The sequence below is a fragment of the Folsomia candida genome, unplaced genomic scaffold (assembly GCF_002217175.1).
Source record: "Folsomia candida strain VU population unplaced genomic scaffold, ASM221717v1 Fcan01_Sc011, whole genome shotgun sequence".
In the NCBI taxonomy this organism is placed as follows: domain Eukaryota; kingdom Metazoa; phylum Arthropoda; class Collembola; order Entomobryomorpha; family Isotomidae; genus Folsomia; species Folsomia candida.
The window spans coordinates 2863352-2886049 of record NW_019091203.1 but is presented as its reverse complement, the minus strand read 5'-3'; the positions used below and the strand labels follow the sequence as shown (position 1 = coordinate 2886049).

At 36.4% G+C, this 22698-nt stretch overlaps 4 protein-coding genes across 6 annotated transcripts; 1 reads left to right on the top strand and 3 right to left on the bottom strand.

Moving 5' to 3' along the window:
* Positions 1–1421: 1421 nt before the first annotated feature.
* On the bottom strand, positions 1422–3707 carry LOC118437024. Of its 2 annotated transcripts, none has more exons than XM_035855778.1 (3): positions 2762–3165; positions 2598–2690; positions 1422–1958 (listed from the first exon to the last, which is right to left on the bottom strand). In XM_035855778.1, the coding sequence occupies exons 1-3, from the start codon at positions 2985–2987 to the stop codon at positions 1612–1614; spliced, it is 666 nt and encodes a 221-aa protein (XP_035711671.1). In that variant the 5' UTR covers positions 2988–3165; the 3' UTR covers positions 1422–1611. The 2 variants fall into 2 exon arrangements, with proteins under 2 accessions (XP_035711671.1, XP_035711672.1); XM_035855779.1 differs by having other exon boundaries at positions 1725–2290; positions 2762–3707.
* Positions 3708–6136: 2429 nt separating this feature from the next.
* Positions 6137–9722, bottom strand: LOC118437056. 2 transcript variants are annotated; one of them, XR_004835855.1, is made up of 4 exons: positions 9562–9722; positions 9460–9489; positions 6701–6828; positions 6137–6628 (listed from the first exon to the last, which is right to left on the bottom strand). XR_004835855.1 is itself a non-coding variant. In XM_035855826.1 (4 exons), the coding sequence occupies exon 3, from the start codon at positions 9324–9326 to the stop codon at positions 7050–7052; it is 2277 nt and encodes a 758-aa protein (XP_035711719.1). In that variant the 5' UTR covers positions 9327–9376; positions 9460–9489; positions 9562–9722; the 3' UTR covers positions 6140–6628; positions 6701–7049. The 2 variants fall into 2 exon arrangements, 1 of the variants encoding a protein (XP_035711719.1); XM_035855826.1 differs by having other exon boundaries at positions 6140–6628; positions 6701–9376.
* A 1173-nt stretch (positions 9723–10895) lies between these two features.
* LOC110855064 (secernin-3-like) lies at positions 10896–12716 on the bottom strand. The gene is made up of 3 exons (XM_035855839.1): positions 12488–12716; positions 12072–12210; positions 10896–11928 (listed from the first exon to the last, which is right to left on the bottom strand). The coding sequence occupies exons 1-3, from the start codon at positions 12614–12616 to the stop codon at positions 10916–10918; spliced, it is 1281 nt and encodes a 426-aa protein (XP_035711732.1). The 5' UTR covers positions 12617–12716; the 3' UTR covers positions 10896–10915.
* A 4295-nt stretch (positions 12717–17011) lies between these two features.
* Positions 17012–22494, top strand: LOC118437006. The gene is made up of 5 exons (XM_035855745.1): positions 17012–17162; positions 17257–18175; positions 18262–18316; positions 18373–18630; positions 18947–22494. Exons 2-5 carry the CDS (start codon positions 17285–17287, stop codon positions 21910–21912), a joined length of 4170 nt encoding a protein of 1389 aa, XP_035711638.1. The 5' UTR covers positions 17012–17162; positions 17257–17284; the 3' UTR covers positions 21913–22494.
* Positions 22495–22698: the final 204 nt, after the last annotated feature.

Genomic DNA, 22698 nt, shown 5'->3' with positions numbered 1-22698 from the left:
TAACTAGACAATTTGTATAATAATAGCCCACCATAATTCGACGCCAGGAGGACCATTGTGCCAATGAATATGATATAAACATGTAAAAATTGTGCACTCAGACAAGTACATACATTTGTGACGGTGAAAATTTGTCATGACACAAATAATGGGTTTAACCAAATAGTTCATTTCCTATTAGGAAATTCCTAAGCTAAAATCCATAAGTGTATTATTAATCTGATGATTTAACAATGCTTCAAATGATCATTATCATACACATTTTTAACTTGAATTATATGTATTAACATTATACTCGGAACGTGAGCAATTACAGACAAATATTTTGCACCCAACTCTATTTCGAATCCGATTGATATTTTTTTTAATTTTGCAGGTTAACTGAAAAGATGAGAACGTGCGGCTAAGCATGTTTACACATATTTCTGTATAAGTGTGATACGCTCGAATTCCATCAATCATTCTCTCAAGAAATACCACCCATTCACCAACATATATATCTAATTATTTAAAAAAGGTATAAAATGGAAGCAAAAACATTTTTATTAATCGCCTTCTACGCAGCAATAACGCTATTTCGTACCTGCCTGGCAAACGGGGTGCCACAATATCTCCTTCAATACATTGGTGACTCGAAATGCACCAAGGGAAACCACTCCCTATATATTTCCGAATCCTAGCAAGACTTGGTCGCACCGAGTGATGGGGAAGAAATTTATTTCGAAGTCATGGGATTGTAAGTCAAACCGTTTAGTTCAGGCTCAGTGTGTTGCTTATTAATTTCGTGATGACCTGTATTTCTTGCTGCATGTGTAAATAAAACGTGCATGTCTAAATTCTTTACGGGTGGAGTATAACTCAATATAACGAACTTGGCCATCACGTTAACCAATTCTTGGACGGAATTGGAGACGAATGTCGACATATTTGGACCACGTACAACAACCGATGGACGGCAACACGACTTGGCGATCCTCTTCAGATCGAGAGGGAAATTCAACTCTACGGCAAGTCATTTTTTCAAGATGTCCCTTACAAAGTGAAGGGATCGATCCCATCAATAATTCCACCGCTGAAGGTTAGGTCTTTCTACTTCAGTGGCAATTATTCTTGGGGACTGTTTACCGGACCGAAATTCACGGGAGATACGATCTGCTTCCTGCCACGGATAGAAGGAAGAGAATGGGGAATCACGGCATTTTCAATGTTTGTCTTTCCTGTTAAGAGCGTGGAGGAAGGGTGCTAATAATTAAACATGCATGTGTGACTAGGTTTATCATTTTCGAGTTAATAAAGGTATTGAGAATTTGAAATGTGAGCATTATTAATAGCGTTTCACTTAAATCCCTTGAGTTCCATCATCCTCAGAAGGTTGTCTTCTTTGAAAGTTTGAGTGTAATAAGTAAATATGCATATGCTGCTGTGAATTTGGCCACCCCTGGTCCATTTTCCCAGCGGCCCTTGCGGGCCGCTGGGAAAATGGACCACGGGTGGCCAAATTCATATTGTTTTATTTCTATAAATTACGATGCGATGTCAATATATGCGCTCGAATGAAAACACGGTGCAGACATTTTGTTCCTCTGTTTTTTAAACAATTTCGTGTTTTTATTAATCCATGTAGTGCTTAGAAACCATTAATACGCCGGTAAAATCAAATGTGGGAATATGAACATTGTTTTTGGCTTGTATGATAGCTTGTTTCTCATAATTGCATTTCTTTATGATCTTAAAGTTCCTTTTCAAAATTTTCGGGATTTCGGTATACCAATATTTCAGTGTGCACATTACAAAATAGTCTTTCCTCACAAATGCACCCTGGTCACTAAGTTCGAATCCTCTATCGGGCCAACCGATTTGATTAGTGCCGGCAGGTTTTGGTGTAGGTGAAATTCCGAATACTGCGAAAAAGACCTTTTGAGCGTTAGTGATACCGTCAGGTTTCCCGTCGTTATCACCTAGAAATAAATAAGATTGAACAATTTTTGTGTGTGCAGGAAACATTTTATTCATATTTAACTAAAATCCTATTGTCTAGTAGTTAAGTCTAAAGGTCCGTCCAAATCGAAGAAATTGTGACACTCGATTTTAATTTCATTCAACACTTTCAAAAACTCGCCAAACTGACTTCTGTTCATTGAAATGAACTCAAAAAGCGAATTTCCGCCAATGGTGATGGTAATTTCTTCACCGATTGTCGTACATTGCAAGTAAGACTTTCCTCCGAACCCCTTATTAAACACGATACAATCATTTAGCAAATGATCTGGAAAAAGGTGGTCCATGAGATCTGCATTTACAAATATTAACTAATTATTCTAAGCCTTTACAAAGTTTTTAATATTTGAGCGGAGCAGTTTGTGTAGGAAGTTGGGTTTCATAAATTTTCGGTATTTCGTTCAAAAAATTAAGTAATTCATGTAAATAGTGCCCTCGGAATCTCACATGATTATTATAGTATTCTGTACATCTGTAACCGCAAAGCTTAATGTCTAAAACGATCTCATTGATTAAGGTGTACCACTCAATCGAGTGATCATCAATTCTAGCGCTCAACCTTGGCTTGAAAAATGGCTTTGGCATAATTTTGCTCATACCACAAACTGCGGTAAGGTCTGTTCCATGAGCCCCTTCGTTGTCGGAAGATGATGCCGACGATGAAGATGTTCCAGACGATGAAAATTCAACACCTACATAGGAATATACGATCCTTAGCCAAGCAATGATTCGGAAGAATTCTTCCTATGAAAAACATGAGTACCTGATGCTAACGGAGCTTGTGAAGATTTTTCGATTTTCCTTCTTTTACAGATGAACTTTTTGAGTTTCTGAGCAGTCGACGGTTTACTCGAAGAACCGGCTTTCCCATCCAGATCGGGCTTACCACGCTTGGGTCGCTCATTTGCAGAAACAGGCGCATCTTCAGGCACTTGTTCAGATGTAATTTTTTCGTCGTCTGAGGCTAAGTCCTTCAGACTGTTTTCCATCTTATAGACTTGTGAATAGGTTCGAACTCAGCGAACAAATGCGGATAATACTCGCAAATTTTCTCCTTAAATACTATTGCCTCTATTTATATTTTTATTCGGATATTTTTTTTATGTATTTTATGTTTATTTATTGCTGCTTATTTCATTTTCAAAACCGGTTCGGAAATGCTAATTAAAAAAAAATATATATAAGCCTCATAATTCAGAGGTTTCCGAGAAACTTTTTCGGGAACTAATTTCAAATTTTTACGAGAGATAATTCCTCAGGATAAAATACACCTAAAATTATTTCCCCTGTATTATCACTTAACTTATATGTCACAGGTATGCTGTTTACGATTTCTCGAATTTTGAACAAGTCAGTGGTGAACGTCGAAGCGTAACCTTTCTCGAATGTTGCTTTTTGAATCTTAATTCTAACATACTGTCCGATTCGAAATTTAGGAGTAGACGGCTTTGACTTCTGCAAATCCTCGTAACTCTTCATCCAAACATTAAATTGATTGGAAGGCTTTACATCTTTTGGTCGACAGTTTATGGACCCATGCACTGAAGAATTATAGGATTGTACAAAGTCTTGTAAATTGTGTATGTATTTCGTATCATTTGTAAATGTGAAAAACTTATTCAGACGAAGCATTAGCGTTCTATTAAATCTATTATATTAATGAATATGGAGAAGAAATCCATTTCCCCAAAGGAATCTCAGTCCTGACAGTTCATTTCAGAAAAAGATCCTTTAAGCATAACAATGGAAATTGACCACGGTAATACATTTCAGTTGTTACATCCTTTTTCTATGAGTATTTCGGGAATTACGCAATCAGGCAAGACACAATTTTTAAAATCCTTGTTGCTAAATTCAAATAAGATTGTCACTCCAGCACCAGATAGGGTTGTAATATGCTTCACAGAGGAACAAGAAGCGTATAGAGAATTAGTGTCAAAATTACCTCATGTCGAACTAATCAAAGGCTTGGAATTCGATCTGGAGGAATTTAATCCGGATATCAATAATATTATTGTAATTGACGATCAAATGAATGACGCTGTTCAAAGCGAAAAAATCATCAACTACTTACAAAGGGGTCACATCACAAATCAGTCTCTGTAATAATTTTAACCCAAAATTTATTCCCGCAAGGTAAACACGGTAAAACCATGAGATAAAATACCCATTACACAGTAATTATGAAGTCGCCTACGTTTGCGGTGGGTGGGGTGGGTAAAAATTAATTACTTAAGCAGACAAGTTTTCCCGAACAAATCACGCTTCCTTCCCGACGCTTATAAAAAGGCTACAAAAAATCCTTACTCCTATTTAGTGTTAAATTTGCACCCACGTTGTGACGATCAGTACAGAGTAATACAAGGTATTTTAGGTGAAACGGATAAATTTGTTTATCTACCAAAATGAAATATATTATTGAAATTGAGGGCTTTCAGTTGCACAGTGCATTTATTATAAAAGAATTGTCAATCGTCGCCTCTGATCTCGAAAATCATTTTTTTGTCAAGTCACCGTATAGTTTCGATAGATTGCACATGAGCGATAGAAGAATTGTACGGTATTGCGAAAATCGTTTGCATAAAATTTATTGGTCATCTGGAAACGACAAATTTATTACCGTACGAGATTATTTACAAGAACTTTTGAATAGAGACGTAGATAATATTGTATATACTAAGGGAATGGCAAAAGTTAACGTTTTACGAAACTTGTTTAAACTAAATTGCAAACTTATTGACATTAATACTATGGATGATAATATTAATCAATTATGGGATCAGCTAAGATGTGAATATAACGACTTGCAAGAAATGACAGAGCAACAGTGCCCGTTACGATTTCATAAAGCAAATCCCCATTGTAGCCATTTCAAGGCGGCTGTAATTTCGTTTTATTTCGAAAAACTGCAACATCAGGATGAGCAAATGCTTACAGAGGAATCAAGGTTTTCTGAAGACGTTACACAAATCCAACGACCAGACCAGGAAGAAACTCGAAAGAAATTGAAGCGGCAACTCCCGACCAAATTAGAGCTCTCACAGAGATTGCTATGAATATTGTATGTGGAAATTTTCCGGTAGCAGAACAGAAATTAAAAAAGTTATCATTGCACAAAGACTCAATAAGAAAATTGTCAAAACGAACTTTATCACACAAGAAGAAAAAGCACTTATTATTGCAAAAGGGTGGTTTTCTACCTTTTCTGATTTCACCAGGTTTATCAGCATTAGGTGCAATTGCAGGTAGAGCCATTGGCTCACAATTGGGGTTATAAAATGGCACAAAGAATGCGACTGGTTGAAGACGACGAATACAAGCGTTTGCTAAAGAGACATACCCCTCTATCTCAAGTCAAAGAGCATTTCTTTCGTGATGCAAATGGTCGAGCCGATCAAGTACTTGATAATTCTGAAATCCCTGATGACATAAAAATTCAACTTTATGGTTCCATCATGAAAAGTGTAAAGCAACAATTGAATCAAATACTAGCTGATCCTATAAAGGTCAAACTTAGCCTAAACAAACCAGATGCAGCGATTAATGCCGATAGTAGTGCAGACTTTAGCTCCCTAGATCATTTTTCATCTGCTATATCGTCACCAAACTCAACCTTAAACCAGAGTTTCGCGTCGTCGAAAGGTTCAGCGACGGCGTGGGATCCAGATACACTTAATGAAGTTCCTCAAAGTTCTCCTTTAAATTTGGACGATATTATCTTACTCAGAAATGAGCCCGCAAACGTCAAAGCTACGAAGCTTATTCCCCTCATGACCATGCCGAAATCAAGGCCCGATCTTATCAAATGGGACACAAATGGAAGGGTAACTTTTTTTGGAACAGAATTTGCCCCGGAAACCAACATAATTGATTTGGTAAATTACGTAACACGAGAATTGAAGTGGAGTCATAATCCTGCAGGTATTAATCGTATGTTAACAGTTTGTAAGATGGTAAACGTTCCAGCGACAATGTTGTCCAAGGATGTTAAGCAAGACTTAATGGGTCCACTGGAAGGAATCAGAATTTGTTCTAATCAAACCGATAGCGCTTCTAGGATGGGAGGCTTTAAAAAATGGAAACCTATATCAAGTAAGGACAACTTAAATTCTAACTCAGACTCAGCTCGTTCATCGAGGGATACACATGGACCTACGCCGATGCGTAATGTAGATTCGGGTGCTAAAAGAAAACGACGCCGAAATCAAAATGCAAGCACAAGTTTCGGAACACCTAACTTATAAACCTTTCAACATGTTTAATAAGGACATGAGCACTTTCCAAAAACGGCTTCAATCGTACGAAGGATGGCCGACCAATAAGGCGCAAACACCCCATACGCTGGCCGAATGTGGATTTTATTATTCCGGCGAATCAGATAAAGTTATTTGTTATTTCTGTGGGGTCGGCGCGCACAATTGGTTGCCAGAAGATAATCCTTGGATTGAACACGCTCTTTTTTCGAATAAGTGTACATATTTATTGGTTAACAAAGCCAAAGCCAATCAGAAGGTAATTTTATCAAAAAAAATTTCAAGTCAAATTTGTATTAGTAATATTAGAATTACAAGCTTTGTTTTATTTCTATAGAAAAATTTTTCTGTTGATACCGCCTCTGAAGAACCTCATTCTGAAAATGGTAAAAATTTTGTTAGTTTCGCTACAGAAAAAATCAGACGATGCAAAATATTATAATGATTACCTTTCAGCTGCAGCTGCTGGAACTCCAATTCTGGCTACCGTAATGGTTGATCCTATCTGCAAAATTTGTGATGCATCTGAAGCGAGATTCGTGGTTCTGCCTTGTGCCCATTTAAGTATGTGTTTAGACTGCGTGTGTACACAAGATTATTGTCCACTTTGTCGCAAAAGGATCAAATTTCTTTTGAAAATATTTATTGCATAGACTCGACTTACATGTTTGTACAAATATAAAACTAATATATTTAAAATGAAATATAACCATTTTCGTTTACTTCATGCAATTTACAACTCTTAATTTTATTATTTCACATATACACTTAACATAAATTCTAACCGATGTAAACGGTTTACGCAACGATGCGACCATCATGATGGGCTATGCTATTAATCCCATCAGCTAAAATGTATCTCTTTGAATCAAAGCAATGGAGTGCAACTTTCGAAAAGTTTCCAGAATAGAGTTTGTGATGCCGTGAACGAATCAGATTCATTCTGCATACCAATTTCTTTTGTTTGAATAGCACTGATTTAAATCGTTTATGATTAATGTACTTATCAACTATTTGTTTCTTGACACCTTTCATTGCTTTCTTTCTTATACCTTTTCCAAGAAAGGAATACATCTTCAGCGCAACACCTACGAAACTCTCTAGAACATTTCCTTTTGCTTCATCTGTCATCTTCCCTATAACTTTCTTGTTGACGTTCGAATAAAGAAAGTGTGATTGGTCATAATTACTAAAATCAAACTCGTCAGCGTGCTCAGCCAAGTCCTCGTACAAATCTGCAGTGGTTATTGAATATGCTAATGAATCAGTATCTGTAAACAAGAATTTCGCTCTTTCCCCGAACCACTCGCCAATTTTATCATAGTGCCACTCATACATAAAGAGTTTACTTAAGTCGAGTACCGTGAAGGCAATATACAACGGCTTATTTAATTTCACCACTGCACGGTCAAGAAAAGTTATGACGAGGTCAGGACTTAAAATTTGACAATTTTTGAAATTCGAATGTCTAGTCAACTTCTTCATCTGCTCTAGGTTACTCACAATTCTAACATCTTCTCGATTTCGTACTTGTTCTGCGGATTTCCCGAAAATGCTACTTACAATAAATTTGAACAGATTTTGTTCAAAAATGGTTCGTGCTTGTTGACGCAAAGAACCGTTAAATAAGACATAATTTTTCAACCATGCAGATTGACTGAACTTAATTACACTGTGTACTTTTTCTAAAGTCATTCCTTTCTTTAAATAATATTTTAAATTCCTATAATGAACAGCGTACCTTTTACGAGGGCCCAAATGCGGTACGAGCTTAGGTTGCTTCTCAGAATAAGTCATATTATAATGCGAAATAAGGTCTGTCTGATACGAAGAAAGTAGCTTACTGTTTACACAAATTTTCTCGGAGGCAAGCGGGTACTCTGAATGTTTGGGGTGCAATGCCGACCCGTACCCTAGGTCCACAACTAAAATTCGCCAGATATTATCTTCATCGCCCCATTTTAAAATTTCTTCCGTTGTCAAATTCTGAACGAACTCTGCGTCTTCCCATTCAAAATCTCCTGTGGGCAAATGCTGAAGAAGAGCTTCCCCGTACAAATTGTTCTTGTCAATGTAAAAAAGATAATTGTCTCCATCTTTTATTTTTCCGCTTTTTCGTATATACTTATTCCTCGCCGAAGCATATCGCGTCGAAATCATTGAAACACCACCGCGGAGTCCTAATTCTATAGTATTATACATGGCAGAATCGATAAACAAATCTAAAACCTGTTTCGTATTTAATAATGCAGCATCCCATGAATACCCTGCTAGCGAATAATAGTGAACAGGATCTAGTTTATAATGTGTCAAGGCAACCTCACGAAATTTCTCGAAAACACAAGCCAACAACAAAGTATCGGTCATTAAATAGAGATCATGATAATCCCCTAAATCCGAGCAATATGATTTGAAAATATGTTTACCGTACTTGTAATCAACATCTGAAACGCCCGAACTTGCCAATGAATTGTAAAAGTCGGATTTTTTGGGAAACTTTTTTTGATCAAACTTTTTCCACTTATCCATATATTCATACATATAAATTCCTTTTCTGGACATCTCTTTAACCGCACCCTGTCCGAAAATCTGTATTAATGGTTTGAAGTCTTGCTCAAAATTATTTCCCAACAACAAGTCATTCGTCAGAGTATCCAGCGAGGCTGTGAGGAAGAGAAACGAATCCAGAAAAACGTAATTCTCACAGAGCAACGCCATATACTTTTCAGAATTAGATGGAATCACTTTCACTTCTTTCGCAGACGGTTTTCTGACGTAACTAAGCAGTAAGTGCGAATCATAGCTCCTAAAATTGTGCATTAAAACCGGTATTCTATCTTTTTGACGGTATTTGGCATTACATTGACGATGCGCTGCCCCCCTAAAGCGTCCAGTTTCATGTGAATGGTCCCTTACTTTATCCTCCTGGAGAACATTTTCACAAATGTGACAAATATTACTCTCTTCATACAATGTTTGCTCTTCTAATGTAGGATTTCTCATGGGCACCTTGTTTAAATTCAAACTATTTAGTTGATCGCAAATTTCATCAAGCTCTTTTACGAATATTTCCATGCAATCCTTTCCACAATTTAAACTAGCTCGTCGCAGTTCTGCTCGTTTTTCTATAATTTTTACAAATTTCTATAACTTAACTGATAACTGTGATTCAAGATCATATTGTGCTAAACATTTCCAAATTACATACCCACATCCTGACGGACCTAGAAGCCCGTATCTAAGTGAATAAATTTCATAAATTTTTGATATTCATGCATTCTATTGCAGATTAATATCTATAATTACTTACATTGTTCCCTGATCAATTTTGAGGTTAAGATTTTGTAATACAGGATCCGTTTTGTACATTTTGCACCCATTTTTTACAACAATAGCCATTTCAGAACTTAGCAATTACAGAGGAACTATTTAGTATTAAAAATTTACACAAAATACAAATCTTAGCTTGGAATCGAATGCCAGGAGTTGAATGACTATGAAAAATCAATATTAAAAATATAAGTCTAATGTCTAGTATTGTCTACATCCAGTTTTTATTGAAACAATAACAATGCGTGGGAAAATTGAGGCTGAAACAAAGATAGGTTGTCATTTTTATTGTGTTTCCCAGTCATAACGTGTAATTTTATCGTGTGGTATATTTTTCTATGCAAATGATGCACAATAATAAATTTTTAAAGTCGAGCAGTTATTAAATTAAAGTGGAAAAATTTATAAAATGGATATTATTGTTAAAATCGAGTCACATTTTTGCATTTTTTGCATATTTAATTAATAAGTTCTTTAACTGTAAAATTTATTACATTAACCAATTCTTAATTATTTATAAAAGAAAGTAGTTAATTTCGCATTTTCTTTCAGCAAATATTTAATTAGTATGGGTTTTTAAGATTTGAGAACGATATTATACTGTTCATGGATTTTCCAGTGTGACGTTGAACGTTTGTATTTTACAATACTATGATGCCAATTAAATATTGTGCACATTTAGATATATATATCGTCGGTTGAATACGACATGATGATTTACTAGGAATAGAAGTACCTCATATATTTAATTAAGAAATTTTATTCAAGTTAAGTTCTCATGCTTATTTATCTGATTTTGTTTCAACTTTATTGCACAAATTTCTGAAAAAATTATATAATTAATTGCAATTCTATGTATATCGTTCAGTGAGAAGAACATATGCATACATTATGTACGTACACTACATAACCGACCTCAGGTTGAGTAAGGTACGCAAGGTCAATCTTTCAATCACAACAACTCACATCCTGCACTAGATAAATGCACAATCTGCTTAAACAAACTGTTATAATTAAATATTTCAAGACTTTGATGAAAAATATGCATCAAAATTTCTGGATCTGATAAAATACATGCATAAGTAAGCAGTTTACGCGTACGCCACATAATTTTGTACATTAGCGGCGGAAACATAGGGAGATTGTCTTCCCAATCTGTCCATGATACAAATGCCCCTCCCCGTTTTATCCTACCATGTCCTCTGTGTTCCCCATCTTCCGCCTGCAATGCTTGATATGTATGTATATTTATTTTTTTATGATGGATAATAATAGCAGGAAAAGATTAACAAATAAATGGCAATTATGTGCAAATTATTATATTTTTATTACTTTTATTTACTCACATATTTCCCATAAAATTCCAACTCCTGCGTAACACAAGAATCAAACAGATTCCACAATTGTTCCATAATCACACGTTTTTCTTTATCATCATCCTTTCCCACTGCGTATTTGTAATCGTCCACCAATTTTTTGGTCATGGCGATCCACCCATTTTCCACCTCCATCAAACTCTCTTTCAATTTCTTTGACTTGACCAACATTCTATAGCACTTTTCATGCTCCTTGTACAACGCATGTTTCCCATTTCGCCCACCCTCTGGAGATTTTACGCCACTCAAATGACTCGTCGTACTCAAAACGGTCACATTTTCGATGAAAATCCACGGTTTAAATGCGGAATATTCCGGATCCGGCGTGCCCGTAAAGTAATGGATATCCTGACATCCTCCCCCTCCATGCAAGACACTGACTTGGCTCGACGTGGAGACGAAAGATCCATCACATCCCATGCAAATTCCACTCGGTCCATCTCGCAAAATTTTCATCATACAGTTTTCATCAAACTTGTTGTCTGACGAATACTTGCCAAGTAATTTCTTCCCCTCGGAAAACCTCCTGTCTTCATCTTCATCAGCGGAAGACGTTCCAAACACGGCGGAGAAGTCGAAGGGTGTGACCCCATCCCAAAATCCGAGAGTGACCGCTTTCTCCATGAGTCCGTCCGACATTAAGTCAATTTTTGTCCGGATTGATAAATCGTTCGAGATATTTCTGTATCCGCTCGTGACTCGCTCTGCCGCCCAGAGGGACCCGGCCGTCTCGAGGACGTACGCCTCCGTCTTGTCCGCGATGAGGAAGGAGTTGTGGTAGGACCAATTTTTCATCGAGTCGGAGCAAGGTCCGCCTTGACCGTGCCGTTCGAACAGTGTCGTCAGCACGGTGACGGCGTGGGAGGCAGTTTTACTTCGGATGAGAGCAAGACGGACGAGGTCCATGCCGAGGAGTTTGGGTTTGATGTCTTCCTTTGCGTTGTTTAGTTTTGTCCAGACGGCTTCATTTCCTGGGAGAAAGGTGACATGGTTTTATTTATTAGTCTAAAATAATGTTTTTTTATATTCTAATAATTTATGACAATTAGTGGAGTTTGTGCGGTTAATAATGATGTGGATATTGAAAAAATGTTTGCATTGAATATGGATTTACCAATGCAAACGCCGTATTCGTTAGCCCCCATTTCTGCCCCCCACATCCAGCTCGGTTTGCTTAAAATTGTTGCAAAAGTCTCGTCCACTTGGTCAATCTCGATGTAAGTGCATTTCTCTGGCACGGATTTATCATGTGTCTAATAAAAAATGAAACAAGGTATTATTTAAACAATAATGATGGTTAATATTAATTATATGGAGGGACAATTGCATATCATATTTTAGAGATGGCAGTCTAAGAATTAAATTTCATAGATTTCGATCGCTAGTTTCAATTTTTTATAAGATTTCGCCAAAAATTAATTATGGATTGACAATACTCGCAATTCCATGATTATGAATTTCTATTATCGGAAAAGACATAATTTATAACTGTTGCAATTTATGATTCAAATTTCCTTATAAAATACATACCTGCCTAGGAACGTAAACAATTTCTTGCACTTCATCTGACGGGCGGTCAGAATTTTTGCCGAAAACGACACAATTATTGACCGTATGGGGTGGAAGGCAGACAAATGTGTCACAGGAAATAGGTTTCATGATTGGTTTGAATTTAAATTGGTTATTTAATTTGTAATGATTAAAATATTATTGAGTATATAAAACAAAGCAAAACACATGTTCCCTTAGTGAACTTCACTCATGCTGCAACATATGACATATCGTCGGTGTAACTTGAAAAAGAGCTAAGTGCACTCTCTCCCTAATATGAAAAAGAGCTAAGAGCATTCTATCCTTAATATGAAAAAGAGCTAAGTGCACTTTTGACAGTATGGAAAGGAGCTATGTGCACACTAAAAACTATTTAAATATATAAACATTAGAAAAACACAAAATTACCGAATTATGTTGATCTGAAATATCATTAATTATAGTTTTACGGCAGTAATTATTTAATAAAATTTAAGCATTACCATTGGCTATTTTTGCAAGTTTATATTTTGCATATAGTTCTTTTTCAAATTAAGGATAGAATGCACTTAGCTCTTTTTCATATTAGAGAGAGAATGCACTTAGCTCTTTTTCATATTAGGGAGAGAGTGCACTTAGCTCTTTTTCAAGTTACACCGACGATATCTAAGTCACGTTACGTAGCCCATGTACATATTTGGTTTGTATACGCATATTGTGGAATGCAGCACTGCATAAATAAAAAAAGTGAATGCAGGAAACCGTATGCAGGAAATGCTTGATTTATAAATAAGAATAGTGTGTCACTGTTAGTGACGTCTTAAGTATGATTCGATTTAGTTAATTTCTGAATAAAAAAATTTTTCGATAATAAATTACACTACTTGTTAAGGTACGTATCTTAATTACATTTTTAATGTTAATAAACTATGTATTAGCTTAATGCAATGTGAAACTTGTACATACATGTCATCAATGAATTCAGAATGACATTTATCAAATATTAATTTGCAAATGTATAATTTATTTAGGAAAATATACAATAGTTTTTTTCGAATAAAATGCAAGCTAATTTTGCATTGTTTCATGTGTACATATGTGTGAATATCACGATGACAACGATTGTTTTTCAAAGTAGTATCGTCACAACAAGAAAATTGTTCGATGCATATTTAAGTAAACGTTCCGTAAAATTGTTACGACGCGATACCGATACTTCCGAACTAATTGGTGCATTTCAATTGGATAAAAAAATCACCTTCCCAAAAAAAGAAATACCACGAAATGCAACTATCACAAAATGTAAGACGAATCAAACTAACTGATGCAAATTACCTTTTTACATACGCCGGAATAATAATTGTCTTTTGTGTTTATAAAGATATGCCGACGTAAATTTACATGCAGTTTCCGAAAGTTTGATGAATGAATAATGAATGATAATAATAATAATAATAATAATAATAATAATAATGAATTTCATGAATATAATTTTATATTGATTTTTCTCAATTTGACTAAATCATTTCAAATAAAGATACACATATTCGTTTTTCGTGTTGATGTGGAGTTGTAAATTGTAGCGCAAGCAAATTTAAGTATTTATGTGGGTGGAAATATTTAATTGCTAAATTGTTATTATCAGCATTTCTACTACACGTTTGTAATATCTAGATTACATATCGTTATGAATCACAACGCATAATTCACGAAAATTTGATTAGATAACATTATAGTTAATAGAATACAGGATACTTAAATGCAAGCGAAATCATTTTGTATTTATTTTACAGTAACAAGAACTGGCTATAATTATAAGAACAAGTCAGGCATTTTTTGAAATAAACCTTACTAAAGTAACTTGTTCTCATTTTAGTGGGGACGATTTAATTTGATTCTCAAAACGTATGTAAAATGCATTCCAGCGAGATGAGAAACGATGAAATATGGATTTGCCTGAACAGCCATGTTCATCTATCTTATCTGCACAAATATATACATACATAAACAAAACACAAACTTAATATTTATGATAAGTAGTCGCATATTTGTAAGTAGATCAGATCCAACCACTGTCCAGATAACACTGAATTCTCTCCATCAAAACCCATTCAATGGACTTCAACCAGTTAAATAATTACCAAAAATTGCCAGACTCTAGTACAGAAACCTTAGCAGCCGCTCCGGTACCTACCACAAGAAGTACCTCCAGCAAGATCGGAAGGGAGGATCCACTTTACAGCACAATTTGCAATATAAGCAAATCTCTTCATCATGTAAGGCCGTTTAAAATAAATGTAAAATTGGAGTCTAATTATTTTTAAACATTCTTTTAGATACTGACGTGACGCCACACCTGTTAAAATTGAAATGTTTAACCATAATTATTGCCATGTTGACATCAATTTTTGCACTAATTTTGATACTAAACACGACAACAATTCTGCCTGACATGTTACCATATTCAGACAAAATTTATGCAGATTGCAACATTGCTGAGAAGAAGAGACTTGTCAAACCATTCCTCTTCGACTTGGCTCACCCTGAGTGGAACTTTTGTGGAAATGACGACATAACCTTGGTATTAAATAATCTAAAAAATCCTACGAATCACTCCCATCCGAAAATATTTTGTCCCGGCGCAGTTAAAATTATTAACTTGCAAATCGATCCCTTCATGAGTGGGGAGTTTGACTCGATTCTTACCGAGTTTCCTAAACTTGACAGTTTAACTTTATTAGGGCCAATTAGAAATATGGTGCAATGTTCACCTCCAAAATTTGAGGGTAGAAGAAAAATGGTCTTGCCAATTTCCTCGCTGCGATTAGTCGATACGTCTTTTTGCACGAATTTATTCGGGCGAATGGCAAATAAGATGGAGCTTCCGTGTCTTCAAGACGTGCATTTGGAGTGCAGTCATCCTTTCGTTAATGAGACAGAGGGGTCACTTATGTCCCTGAAGGCGCTGGAAAATTATTACCCATCGCTTAAAACGGTACATTATGAAAGCACAACATATCCCGGTGTGGAGCAACTGACAAGGGAGGAATCGCATGTTGAACTTTGTATTGTATATAACGAATGCTTTTAATAAAAAATTTCTGTTAAATAAGTAAAGGAAGATTTTGCTCATGAGTACTCATTATTTCGTACAGAACTACATAAGGCATGCTGATTAAATGTAGTTACATTTCATATCAGCTTATGGTCTGGGCATTAACAGTTAGGTATTTTGGGAGCAAATTTGAATTACTATATGTCGGTGTAACTTGAAAAAGAGCTAAGTGCACTCTTTCCCTAATTCGAAAAAGAGTTAAGTGCATTATATCCTTAATATGAAGAAGAGCTAAGGGCACTCGATCGTTAATTTGAAAAAGAGCTATATGCAAAATATAAACTTGCAAAAATAGCCAGTGGTAATGCTTAAATTTTGTTAAATAATTATTGACGTAAAACTATAATTAATAATATTTCAGATCAACATAATTCTAAGTTTGTAATTTTGTAATTTTTAGTTTTTCTAATGTTTATATATTTAAATAGTTTTTAGTGTGCACATAGCTCCTTTCCATACTGTCAAAAGTGCACTAATCCTAAGCTCTTTTTCATATTAAGGATAGAATGCACTTAGCTCTTTTTCCAATTAGACCACATGTAAATGTGGGAAAATATGAATCATTTATGAAAAATGGTAAAAATGGTGTCAGATTTTCATGAATTGAGGGAACTTTCTCAATTCCAGGAACCCAAACAGGATGAAGAAATCGGTCCGGTGCAACAAACCGGTGAAACTTTGGCCGGAGTAGTTAGTTTACTGACAAGTATTTTCAACGGATTAACAACTTTTCCAGTCAACACGGTCCATGCCGTTTGAAACAGCAGGCTGACCAAATAACGGCAGAGGCTCAGGAACAAGCGGCGAGAAATGCGACTAAAAATAATAATGGAACAAAATTAGCGGGGGTAGATATGAAACAATTGCAGGGCGTCCACCAACTCCCAGCCGTCCAACAATTTCAAAACGGTCAACAATTACAAGGCGTCCAACAAGCCTTGCCTCTTCCCCCAGTAGTGATAACCCCACCACCACAACAACCAATACCTCAACCAGTCCAGATTCTAGCGACTTTACCTCCGCAGGTCGCAGCAGCCACGACACCGGACGACGGAGAAGAAGATGGCGATGAGGACGAGGATACTAAAAAATTGAGATTCACCAATGTCACGATTCATTAATTCAGTTGTTTTTATGTTAAACATAGAAGTAAAAAAACGTATTTGAAACAGGCATGTTAAAAATCGTAACAAAAATTTTTGCAAATCGATAGTATGCTTATCACATATGTATGTATGTACATTATGATATGCCTACATACAATAAATAAGTTAACAGAAAAACCCATGAAAAAGATAAACTTGTCCATGAAAACTAATGTGACTCATGAGCCATGGGCGGATGTAGATCTGTACGTACCCACATCTCGTTCGGCTTCACTCGATCTTCATTCCCATTACGTAATTCAACTCAGCTGCGGCATTTACTGTCAAGTGTGCGTCTCATTAAATAATTTTTGCATTTGGAGTATATTTTTGCAACATAAATTTGGCCAAGTCCAACCAAAAAATTCAACAACCACACATACATACGTATACGTAAATTATAAAAGCAGTCCAGGTAAGTCCATGTAAATTCGTGGATTATCTGTAATTTCTTTAAAATTATAATTATTATAATTATTTTTCATTTCATTTCTCACCTCAAATTTCAGAAAAACACAAAATTTCCCTTAGTCCACAATGACCACACCGTTATCCCCCTGGACCACCCATTCCCAACTGGTATTTATCCCCCCACAAATTAACAAAGGTGGTTTCGGCACCGTATACAAAGCCAGAGACGCCGTGGACAAATGTCACTACGCCATCAAACAAATCTGCATCGCAAAAGCGCTCCCTCACTTAAATTACGATGTCAACCTGCTCCTCCAAGAGGTCGAACTTTTGCAGCACATCAACCATCCCAACATCGTCCGATACCACACTAGCTGGTTGGAAGGGCCTGATTCGCAAAATATTTTAAATGACGCGCTCCGCTTTCCCAGCAGCCCGTCCTCCACGGCGAGCATCGTTTCTCCAAATAATTTCCTCTTCGTCCAAATGGAACTTTGTGACACGACGTTGAAAGCGGTCATCGAGCGGGACGAATTCGACTTAGCGGCAGAAATACCGGAAATGATTCTCCAGCTTTGCAAAGCCCTCGTGGCAATTCACGACATGAATATCGTCCACCGTGATTTGAAACCGGACAATATTTTCTTGGCGAAAAACTTGTGGAAAATTGGAGATTTTGGATTGTCTAGAAGAATTGCGGATCAGGAAAATTCATCAGATTTGCTACCAGTCGCGGGATGTGTACCGTATCGATGTCCGGATGTGGGGTGTAGCAAAAAATCGGACGTTTACACGCTCGCATTGGTACTGGCAGAAGTGCTGTATGCGACCGTGAAAGGGGAGAAAGTTGCGTTTAATACGAAGAAAGTGATGGAAATTGTGAAATGCCTGGATGATAAGTTTTCAGAAGAGTGTGGAATTATTTTGGAAATGTTGAATCATGAGAGAGAATTCAGAATTAATTCTGACTTGGTTTATGCAAAGTTCAAAGAATTGTATGGAAAAGTTCCGGTGCAAGTGGGTTACTTTTTATATCAAAGTTTTATATATGTATGTATGTATGCATTTTTTGCATTTTTAAAATAATTTTTGAACTATTTCAGGTAGAATGTGTGGACACTGGGGTTGAAATCGAAGTCAAATTTTCGGATTTTATTGGTAAAGAAATCCTAAATAATTAATTAATGTTGTAAAAATGACAATTATTTTAACAGTTTTGAGCCAAGGAGGGGAAGCTATTAGCAAACTTATTTTTGAAAAACATCACCCCGTCGTGGAAAAGTGGGATAGAGTCTTATCCATCATGAAGCTAAAAGAAAGCAAGAAAATAGCAAATCTTATCGATTTAAAGTATGACAAACAAATCATTGTCTCGGAAACTATGAAGGTTTGGATCACGGAAACTGGAGCAAATGCGACATTCGCAAGACTCGTGTGCATTTTTAAACAATGCAAATTTTTGGCACTGGCAGGTATTTTATTCATAAATTGATATAAAGCTTTTCACAAATTATTTGTAATATATTACTGATATAATTAGGGCAGTCAAGGTATGTGAATATTTAGATTAGGGATAGTTAAAGTTAAAGATTATAACCTATTTCTGATTATAATTGATTGAAATAATTTTCTATTTGGAAGATTACTATAATAATCGCATAGCTTGAGAACCCCTATTATAATGAATATTCTTAGATAATCCTTAAAATAGTTTATTAAAAAAAATATCGATTGCCTAAGTAATAGATACTTTGACTACCCTTATTATTTACAATTTCCTAATTCCAGACCATCTCGCCACTCAAGTGGGACACATTCGCAGAAGAAACAAATCCAATCCTGTCCATGACGGAATCTGGTTTGAAGTCCGAAAACCCGTCTCTAACTTTACCGGAAGAATCCAGAAATTAGAAACTATCCATTCCCTCATTCTTGACACTTTTTTCAACCCAGATTGCCAACAATACATCATAATCGCTGGGTTGGGCGGTGTCGGAAAAAGTGACCTTGTTCGTAAATACGCTCAAGACAATTACTCCTTCTTCGACGGAAATGTAATTTGGATAACGGCCGAAAACAGCCTCTCAATGAGCACAAGTTTCAAGAAACTGGCCACAAAGCTCAACCCAAATTTCCAAAGTACCGATTCAAAACCCATCTCCGAATATGTCGATTTCGTCTACAATTATTTCAAAGATTGCGCCGTTCTATTCATCTTTGACAACGCAAACTCCCTCCGCGACGATGACGACGGCATTTTTGCCTTTCTCCCAAACAACCTCCCCCCGGACGCCATCTTCCCAAATATTATACTCACGACGAGAAATCGCGACATAATTTCCTCCATGGATAACTCCGTAAAATTGCTGAACCTTGACGTTTTAGAAGACCGCGAAACGCACGATTTTATCACAAATTCCCTCACGACAAACCCAGAAAGTCACGATGTCTCCAAACTTGGCCAAACTTTAGAAAATCTACCCCTCGCTTTACAACAAGCCGTCGCATACATTCGAGAAGAACACAAAATCCGGCAAAAACTTGGCACCACATTTTCCATCTCCGAATACATTACCCTCTTTCAAAACATGTCTCAGCAACTTCTCGACTTCCCCCTGCCGCTAAATTCAACTTCAAACTCGTACGAAAAAACGACATTTATCACGTGGAAAATCACTTTTGAAAAGATCGGCCAACATGAAATTTACGGCGAATTGGCCATCTACATCATGTCATTGCTTGCTTACCTTTCCCCCGATTCGATCTGGGGCAGCATGATTTTCGAAATTTCTAAACCCTACGCAGAAATCTGCCAAGAAGCGGGCGTTTCAAAGAAAAAATTGCCATACGCGGATACCGAAGAAGACAAAACTTTGCTGTTACACAACGTTGTTGGACACACGTTGTACCTGATTGAACAATACTCAATGTGTCGGTTCAATCAAGAATATGAAATTTACATCCATCGACTCGTCCAACACGTCATGCGACTCCATATTCGCAAAGATGGCGGCGAGTTTCACATTTTGGACGAACTTTTGCAATATTTCAAGCAAAAGTATAAAAAACATATAGCCATAGTGGAAACAAATCACGCTGTTTCGTGCTGGGAACATGGCTTAAATTCCCAAAATTTAGACGAGCTTCTCAACAAACATTCCCATTTGGTCCACTCAATTTCCATGGATTTATCAATGTGCCTCCTGGATATCAAATCGGCGATTGAATTTCAAGAAAACTCAATTCCTAAATTGCAACAAGTCCTTGGCCCTGTGCATGATGACGTGTATAATTTAAAAACGTCGTACGCCGCGGATTTAGAAGTTGCGGGAAATTTTAAAGCCGCTCTCACCTTAAGATTGGAAATCTGTAACGATTTCTCCGCCATCTTTCCGGCATCAGATTGGAAACGAATTTTACCACAACTTGACTTAGCAAGAACATACACAGTACTCGGAAAATTGGACGAATCGCACAATATTCTTACAGAATTGTCAGAAATAACTAAATCTTCCCAATCTGACACATCCGACTATTGCAACATTCACACAATAACACAACTGCAGTTTTCAGTCGGCGACAATTTAGAGAAAAAACTGCAATTCGACGCAGCAATCGCAGTGTATCAAAATTTGCTCGAGTTACTCCAAAAAAGTACAACAGAAGACGTCGACCTCTTGATGCTAAACACAAAATCAAAACTTGCCAAAGTCCTCCGCTCCAAAAAAAAGTATCCCGAAGCAGTCACTCTTTGTGACGAAGTTACTATCAAATGTACCGAAAAATACGGTCCTTTTAACCCCATCGGAACAGGCGCTAAACGCATGATGGCGTACATTTACCAAGACCAAGGTGATTTTTTTAAAGCATCCGCCATTTTTCGAGACGTACTTTTAATCGAGCGGCGAAAAAACGAGACAACCCTCCCCGCAAAACCGGACAATATAGCAACTATACGATCCGGCGAATATATAACGTGGAATAATTTGGCGTGGGCGGAAATGAAGTTGGGCAATTGCAAGGGCGGCTTAGAAATTTGTGACGAATTATTAAAAGCTTTGGACACCTCGTTTGGGGAAGACAGTCCCACCGCTTTGCTGACACAACACACCAAAGCGCATGCGTCACAAGAGGGCGGCGAGTTTGAACAGGCGCTGTCGCTTCATCGTAAAATATTTGCGAAAAGAGTGGAGATGTTTGGAAAGCGTGATTATTGCACGGCGTCCTCTTCGTTCGGAATTGCTATGGCGCTAAGATCGCTGGGCAAACCGAGAGAAGCGATGGAGCTGTTGAAAGGCGTCCTCAAAATTCAGCAAGATCAACTGGGACCATTGCACTTATCAACGTTGGAAACCCAAACCAACATTGCGTGTACACTGCCAAGCTGTGAAGTTAATAAGAATGTGGTGGTTGCAAAATTGACAGAAATTTGCGAATTTTTACAAACTGCTGGTGCACTGCGGAACAATCATCCCTTAGTTTTGCAAGCAAAGCATGGTTTGGCGGAATCGCTAAGAGAGTCGGGTAGGGTGGAGGAATCGCTAAAAATTTATGAAGAAATTTGTACCCTGTCTAAACAATTGATGGGGGCAGATCATCCTATCGTTTGGACAAGAGTGCATAACAGAAATGCTATTCGTGCTCAAATTACAGGAGAAAATGATGCAGTTGATGATTTAACTGTGGGAAATTTATCAATTTGTGAACCAGTCGGAAATTTGAATACTGTTGCAAATCATCAACATTATAATTAGAACTTGTTATTAATACCCTTGTGACTATTTAAATATTATAATAAATTATTATTAAACATGAATAAATTGATGCTAAATGTATGATGAAATTGGTATGGGCGAAAGCACAATTGCAACAATTCAAAATGCAACTCATGTTAGAAAAAGTTTACGAAAACTACGAGTGTGTAGTTAATTAGGCAACTTTTAACAGATCAATTTATCTCAAGTCCGCAATAGTTTTAAAGTTTCGATCGTGTATATATATAAATACGTAAATATGCAGATTAATATACGGATTACTCGTCTAGAAATTTATGTATATGTGTGCCTAACCTGATTTTCCTCGGGTGAAAAATTGTGGTTAAATTTACCATTTCAAATTAAATTTACTAAATTTATTTGTTGTGTCAAGGACGTTCTCAGGATTTGTTAACTAAGTTAATTAATAAGTACAAATCATAATTATATCTTTAAGGTATACGTAATTGAGAAACCTTTTTCTAATTTTGAAGCCACACATATCTTTATATGAAATATTCAATGTAATTTATAAAGTGTCAAGAAAATCCCAAAAATTGTTTTTATCTATTTTTCAAAATTATCTCATTCTCATATCTATATAAACATATTACAGTTTTGATTTCCGAGCGGAAGATTTCCATGAATTGGGAACATAAAGGTATATTATGTAAGCTTAAGTAAAAAATTTATTTCTAACCATATGATTATCAAACATCTAATCTATTCTTATCGACAATAAACATGTAATCGTGTGACCCACAATTAGTTCATAAATCCCACTCT

What these genes read in the sequence shown, in the direction of transcription:
- LOC118437024 (XM_035855778.1), bottom strand. Translation starts at nt 2,987, where the DNA reads ATGGAAAACAGTCTGAAGGACTTAGCCTCAGACGACGAAAAAATTACA. An exon ending in ACAAGCTCCGTTAGCATCAG is followed by an intron (nt 2,691 to 2,761) that starts GTACTCATGTTT and finishes ATTCCTATGTAG; the next exon opens with GTGTTGAATTTTCATCGTCT. An exon ending in AGACCTTACCGCAGTTTGTG is followed by an intron (nt 1,959 to 2,597) that starts GTATGAGCAAAA and finishes ATTTATTTCTAG; the next exon opens with GTGATAACGACGGGAAACCT.
- LOC118437056 (XM_035855826.1), bottom strand. Translation starts at nt 9,326, where the DNA reads ATGGAAATATTCGTAAAAGAGCTTGATGAAATTTGCGATCAACTAAAT.
- LOC110855064 (XM_035855839.1), bottom strand. Translation starts at nt 12,616, where the DNA reads ATGAAACCTATTTCCTGTGACACATTTGTCTGCCTTCCACCCCATACG. An exon ending in TTGTTTACGTTCCTAGGCAG is followed by an intron (nt 12,211 to 12,487) that starts GTATGTATTTTA and finishes ATTTTTTATTAG; the next exon opens with ACACATGATAAATCCGTGCC. An exon ending in CGAATACGGCGTTTGCATTG is followed by an intron (nt 11,929 to 12,071) that starts GTAAATCCATAT and finishes CCTTTCTCCCAG; the next exon opens with GAAATGAAGCCGTCTGGACA.
- LOC118437006 (XM_035855745.1), top strand. Translation starts at nt 17,285, where the DNA reads ATGACCACACCGTTATCCCCCTGGACCACCCATTCCCAACTGGTATTT. An exon ending in CAAATTTTCGGATTTTATTG is followed by an intron (nt 18,317 to 18,372) that starts GTAAAGAAATCC and finishes TTATTTTAACAG; the next exon opens with TTTTGAGCCAAGGAGGGGAA. An exon ending in CAAATTTTTGGCACTGGCAG is followed by an intron (nt 18,631 to 18,946) that starts GTATTTTATTCA and finishes TCCTAATTCCAG; the next exon opens with ACCATCTCGCCACTCAAGTG.